We start from the raw sequence: 6313 nt of genomic DNA on the forward strand, positions 1-6313 counted from the left end.
ATTTGTTTACTTTTACTGCAAGCTTTGTCGCCATAACAACTAATTTGTTTTATTTATTATCTTTTGTGGTGACCGAGATCGTCATGAAAAGTAAATAAATGCATCACAAAATACATTGAAGTTAGGTCGCTACTAAAATGGTGACATATAGTTTGCGCTGAAACCATCACTTATTATGGCAACTCGGCTCTTGCTTTGGGTGGCGACTAATAACAGCTTGTTTGGATGGTTGTTACCCATCGTTTTATAATGTATTGTATTGTGTTGTATTGTATTGTTTTATGAATGCGACGTTTGGATGAATTGTATTGTTAGCTATTGTTAAATAACATTTTATTGTTTGATTTGACTGTATCATAATGTACTGTAACGGATAAATTTACTAAAATACCCTCAATTGTTTAAATATTAAATTTATCAAGAATTACGTATAAAAATAATTTAAGAAAGCCCCTTTCTACTAATTTATCACCAAATATGTCATATAAAAAGATTAATCAATTAAACATGCAAATTCTAACAAAATTAGCAATTTTACGTTGGAGTTGGAAGCAGTAGTTCGGGAAAAAAAAGGATGAAAACAAAGTAGGTTATAGGTGGGAGATTTGGAGTTAAAATAAAAAAGGATAAAAAAAGAATTATGAAGTAATACGTTAGGGTATAATTGGAAAGAAAAATAGGAAACAATCCCACCATATCAAATCAGTTATTTCAAAAAATGGGACCTTTTATTGTTCCGAAACAATGGATTTAACAATACAATACAACCAATTTTAATGAAACAATCGAAATAATTATTATTTTGGAATAATAATACAATACGATACAATGAGTAACAACCATCCAAACAAGCTGTAAAGCGATCAACACTACGTTGTCAATTAAAATCTTAGTTCCTGTAGGTATAACTATAAAGTGTTTTGATAATTATTTGGGATAAGCCGGAATTGGCTTTAGATGATTATTTCAACCAAATCACAATGGCCTCATGGTGTTCACATGTGTGGCCCCTTTTTCAAATAAGATAGACGACTTAACATTTTTGTTGCTACCTTTGTTGATACCTACTAAGTTAAGGTTGCAAAATTTGCCCTCGAAATTCTTTACGGCAAAAACCAAACCGAAAAAAGAATAATGTAGGGGTTTAAAACTTTGATTTTCCTCAAAAGTTCTGATATTAATACGTTTTACTCCCTCCATTTTATATTGAATGAGCTAGTTTGACTCGGCACAGAGTTTAAGAAAAAAGAAGAAGACTTTTAAAACTTGTGGTATTAAAAGCTTAAAAGGTAAAAGGTTTGTGGGGCCATGACATTTGTGTGGCTATAAAAACTTCTCATTAAGGGTAAATGGGTAAAATGAAGAGTTTAAAGTTAAATTATTTCCAAATTTAGAAATGTTTTATTTGTTTTGGAACAGACTAAAAAGGAAAGTACGTCATTTAATATGAAATGGAGGGAGTATATTTTTTAAAAATGAAAAACCTGTCCGTCTTTAATTAGTAAGAATAGTAACAAATTGTTATTTTTAGAAAATATTTCCCATTCACAAATTATGTCAGGGGTTCAAATTCATGTGCCCATCAATTTTGTAATCCAACGGTTACGATTCCGCTAAGATGAGGTTATTGCTTGCGTGTGCTCGTTAGATGGGAAAAGGATGTGAAACCTTATCACTATATATAGCATTCACACCCTTGAAAGCAAAGGTCAAGGGAAGCAATAGCTTTAAGCTAAACAATTACTTTCAACAATATAATGGCTTCCTCTGTGATTTCCTCAGCTGTTGCCGTTGCCACTGGCGCTAATGCTGCTCAAGCCAGTATGGTTGCACCTTTCACTGGCCTCAAGTCCGCCTCCTCCTTCCCTGTTACCAGAAAACAAAACCTTGACATTACTTCCATTGCTAGCAATGGTGGAAGAGTCCAATGCATGCAGGTTTGTATCATATATTATTTTTTATATAAATTGATAGTGTAAAGAAATTTTACGCTATATATTGATATATTTTAACCTGTTAATTTGATTTATTTTTCATGTTACTAACAATCCCACTTTTTCTTTAAATTCTTTATATAGGTGTGGCCACCAATTAACAAGAAGAAGTACGAGACACTCTCATACCTTCCTGATTTGAGCGAGGAGCAATTGCTTAGGGAAGTTGAGTACCTTTTGAAAAATGGATGGGTTCCTTGCTTGGAATTCGAGACTGAGGTCAACATCTATTCTAAATCTTGCTACTATAATCAAGCATATCTAACATGAATTACTCAATCCTAACTAGTTTGGGATTATACATATATATTTGATTAAGTGAAAGAGGAGTATTATCTTATGTTAATGTTTTGTTTATCTTGTGGATATGTGCAGCACGGATTCGTCTACCGTGAGAACAACAAGTCACCAGGGTACTACGATGGTAGATACTGGACCATGTGGAAGTTGCCCATGTTCGGGTGCACTGATGCCACTCAGGTCTTGGCTGAGGTAGAGGAGGCAAAGAAGGCTTACCCACAAGCCTGGATCAGAATCATTGGATTCGACAACGTCCGTCAAGTGCAATGCATCAGTTTCATCGCCTACAAGCCCGAAGGCTACTAAAATCTCCATTTTTAAGACAACTTACCCCATGTCTTCGGGGGAAGTTTGTTTGAATTCTCCTGATCAGATTTTACCCTGGAGAAACTGTTTTGGTTTTTCTTTCTTTTTCCTTCTTTCTACTCATTGTATATTTTTGAACTTTAATCAAGTTTATTGAAACTAATAATGTCATTTGTTTCTTTCGTAATTTGCTTTGTGGTGTACATCGGTCCTAATTATCTGAGTAGTATCTGCATTCTCAATGCTATTGCCTGCAAAATTAAGGATCATGTCCAAGTCTTTTCAATTGGACAGATCTGTTATTTGAACAACCTATCAGTTACCTAAATTTCAAACAACTGTCATAAAACACAGAAATTGCAAAGACTGCGTGCTTAGGCAAAGCAAAAGTTCAACACATCCTTTTTTTTTTTTTTTTTTTTTAACTCCAAGTTACGATTTTATTACCATTGCAATGCAAAAGATACAATTTGAAGAAGGAGGGTATAGCCTGGCCTTCTATATATATTGAGAATTTGACACAATAAATTCATACAATAAGTACAGAATTGGTGGGATTATCTCCGCACCAACATGCCAATTGGTAATAAAGTTGAGAACTCATGGTGGTTCATACACTATGGTACTTGGTCTTCTCTTCTTGACTCGGAATGCTGGAATTTGCCATCTATCTACATTTAGTAACCCTTTGACTTGCCGCGGCAATGTATCAAAATAAGTGAAAATATACACTTCCTCTAATTGATGACTTAGAGAAGCCATCTTGTCCACAACTTGATTTGCTTCTCTAAAATAATGTCTAATGATTAGACCCTTTTGTTCAACCAGCATTTTTACCTCCATAACAACACTGTTGATTCTCCATGGTTTGGACCATATGCCTTGAATGCAGTTGTGAAGTAGCAAGGAATCAGTTTCACCAATAATCAGTCCATATCCTTGTTGAACGCACCATTTTAGGCCAAAAAGAAGGGCCTCTACTTCTGCTAAGTTACTTGTTCCTTGACCCATTGGTATAGCATAAGCCATAAGCATTTTACCACCATTGTCTCTAACCACCCCGCCACATCCATAATTCCCATTAACACAACTACCATCACTGTTTAACAAGTGTGGTTTAAGCCACTTGACCTCAGTTATGCACCTTTCAACCAGAGAGTAGTCAAAGAATTTACATATATCTTCCCAATTATTGTTAACAGTTAGCTTCCCAAAATGAGAGTTAACTAATTGGGCAATGTTAAAAGTGATAAGGCATTTGGATCTTGCCACTGATAGCCTCTCCATTTCATATTTGCTACAACACCTTGACCTCCACAGCTCCCATACAACAATAGGAGGCATAATCTGGAAAACAAAAGCAGCAACAGAGTTTTTGGACTTATGATTCCAACAGTTAGCAAACAGAGTTCTTAAGGGGATGTTAATGTGAGCTATTCAAACCATTCCAGCAAAAATTGCCCACACTTGTTGTGCAAAATGTCCCTGACAAAATAAGTGTTCACACATTTCCTCGTCTGGGATCATTCCGGGAGAAGGGCAGCAACAACATTTAGAGGCTAAGGAAATCCCAAACCTCGTGATCCTTTCATCTGTTGCGATTTTTCCATGGATAGCTCTCCAAGCCAAGAAAGACATCTTAAATGGGACATCTTTATGCCATAACTTAGAGTCAAAAGGAGCAAGATCCTTTCTTCGTCTTAATGCATTCCAAGCAGAGGCCACACTGAATTTTCCTGAAGTAGTAATTGTCGAGATTGGAGTATCATCCTCTTCTTGGCCAATTGTGATGTGAACAGAGGCTACCCAAGTCTTAACAGCTTCAGGAGGCTGAGTATGTAAGCAAGACCAGTCCCATACTCCATCCTTATATACTTCATTAACCTTGGTATTGTCATACCCAACATCTTCGCCTAAGTTGGAAGACAAAGGACCAAAATTGGTCCAATTTTCATACCAAAAACTGCTATTACCTCTCCCAACTCTCCATAAGATGTTCTGCTCTACTTCATATTTTAATTTGCACATAGCTTGCCAATTATGGGATTTGCCAGCAGTCCATTGACTAATCAGTGGATGATAGATTCTACAATATTTGGCTTTGACAAATTGGGACCATAAGGAGTTTGTTGTTCTGAACCTCCACCATTGCTTTGCTGTGAAGGCTTTGCAGACATCCTCCAACTTCCTAAAATTAGCCCCTCCCTCTTCATATGGAAAACAAAGTTTGGACCATGCCGACCAATGGTATCTGTCACTAGTCTCTTGCCCAGACCAGAAGAATCTAGCTAGGTACCTCTCAATTGTAGCGATAGTACCCTTGGTTGGATGGACTGCAGCCAATGTATGGACATTCAGGGCCAATAGAACATGCCTGATAAGAACTGCGCTGCCTCCAGAAGACAGTAGCTTTAAATACCATCCTTTGATCCTGTTAATCACCTTGCTAACCATCCCTGCAAAGGTAGACAACTTTTTTCTACCAGAATATATAGGACAACTGAGGTATTTGATAAGAAGGGGTTCATGTCTCATCTCTGTTATTTCCTCAATCTTGCGAATGGATCTTTGTGTTGCAGAAGAAGCCAATGAGAAACTACATTTAGATTTATTGATCTTCTGCCCAGAAACTTGTTCATATGTTGCTAATGCAGTTTGGATCAGCTGAAGAGTAGCTTTCCCGCCATTGCAAAATAAAATAGTATCATCTGCAAAGGCGAGATTGTTGATTTGTGGACCATGACTACTCATGTAGAAACCTTTGTACCCTATGTGCTTCTGGAGTTCATTCAATAATTGAGATAACAATTCAGCACTCAAAACAAAAAGAGAAGGTGAGTGGGGATCACCTTGCCAGAGCCCTCTCCCAGATTTAAACAATCCATGCCTACTTCCATTCATAATTATTGTGTACCAATTGTTTGAAATATATCTATGAATAATGTCAATCCAGCTCTCGGCAAAACCCATTTTTCTCAGCATGAGGCAGAGAAAGGACCATGATATTCTATCATATGCTTTTGCCATGTCTAATTTCATAACCACATTGCTCCCCTCAACAGGTTTTCCAATATCATTCACAATCTCTTGAGCCAACAAATTATTTTCAGCTATGGCTCTACCTTTAACAAATCCACTCTGATTATTGTCGACGCCCCCTTTTTCTATACGTGGGTCGAAATCGGGTATACGACATTTGGGAGGACAACTCTATTCCCTTTCGAGAATTGGGTCTTAGAATTTTGAAGAGTCGCCACCTAATGATTATAGTGCATTAGAACACTTTTAAGAAAGGTTCGAGTTGGAAAACTAGAGTTCGGGTAAGGGCTAGAAATTATCTCAAGGGGAAGGTGTTAGGCATCCCTGAAGATCCACTAGTGTGGTCCCGGCCATGTTACAATTGTGACTTTACAAGTAAACAATCAAGGCTCAAATAAGGACTCGCATATAACATTGCAATTAGGTTGAAAACTTTTGAAGGCAAGTAGAGAGGGCAGAAATTTATGAAAAAGGATTTGAATAGTTTTACAAGAAGAGATGAAAGCAAATAAAGGGAAGGGGGTCCTAGGTTTATCATTAATATGGATCACTTCAATGCAATATCAGCAATCACTCCTCAGAAGAGGGGTCGCACGTGATATTAGCGCACCGGTCATCATATCCATATTCTACCCTTCCCACCCCGTTAAGGTATTAAAGCGCGGAATGGTATC

At 37.0% G+C, this 6313-nt stretch overlaps 2 protein-coding genes across 2 annotated transcripts; one reads left to right on the forward strand and one right to left on the reverse strand.

Moving 5' to 3' along the window:
- The first annotated feature begins 1707 nt into the window (after positions 1-1707).
- Positions 1708-2787, forward strand: LOC104246648 (ribulose bisphosphate carboxylase small subunit, chloroplastic 2-like). The gene is made up of 3 exons (XM_009802507.2): positions 1708-1937; positions 2079-2213; positions 2370-2787. Exons 1-3 carry the CDS (start codon positions 1758-1760, stop codon positions 2598-2600), a joined length of 546 nt encoding a protein of 181 aa, XP_009800809.1. The 5' UTR covers positions 1708-1757; the 3' UTR covers positions 2601-2787.
- A 413-nt stretch (positions 2788-3200) lies between these two features.
- LOC138885233 (uncharacterized) lies at positions 3201-5627 on the reverse strand. The gene is made up of 2 exons (XM_070166150.1): positions 4044-5627; positions 3201-3947 (listed from the first exon to the last, which is right to left on the reverse strand). The coding sequence occupies exons 1-2, from the start codon at positions 5625-5627 to the stop codon at positions 3201-3203; spliced, it is 2331 nt and encodes a 776-aa protein (XP_070022251.1).
- Positions 5628-6313: the final 686 nt, after the last annotated feature.

The sequence above is a fragment of the Nicotiana sylvestris genome, chromosome 2, assembly GCF_000393655.2.
Source record: "Nicotiana sylvestris chromosome 2, ASM39365v2, whole genome shotgun sequence".
Lineage (NCBI taxonomy): Eukaryota > Viridiplantae > Streptophyta > Magnoliopsida > Solanales > Solanaceae > Nicotiana > Nicotiana sylvestris.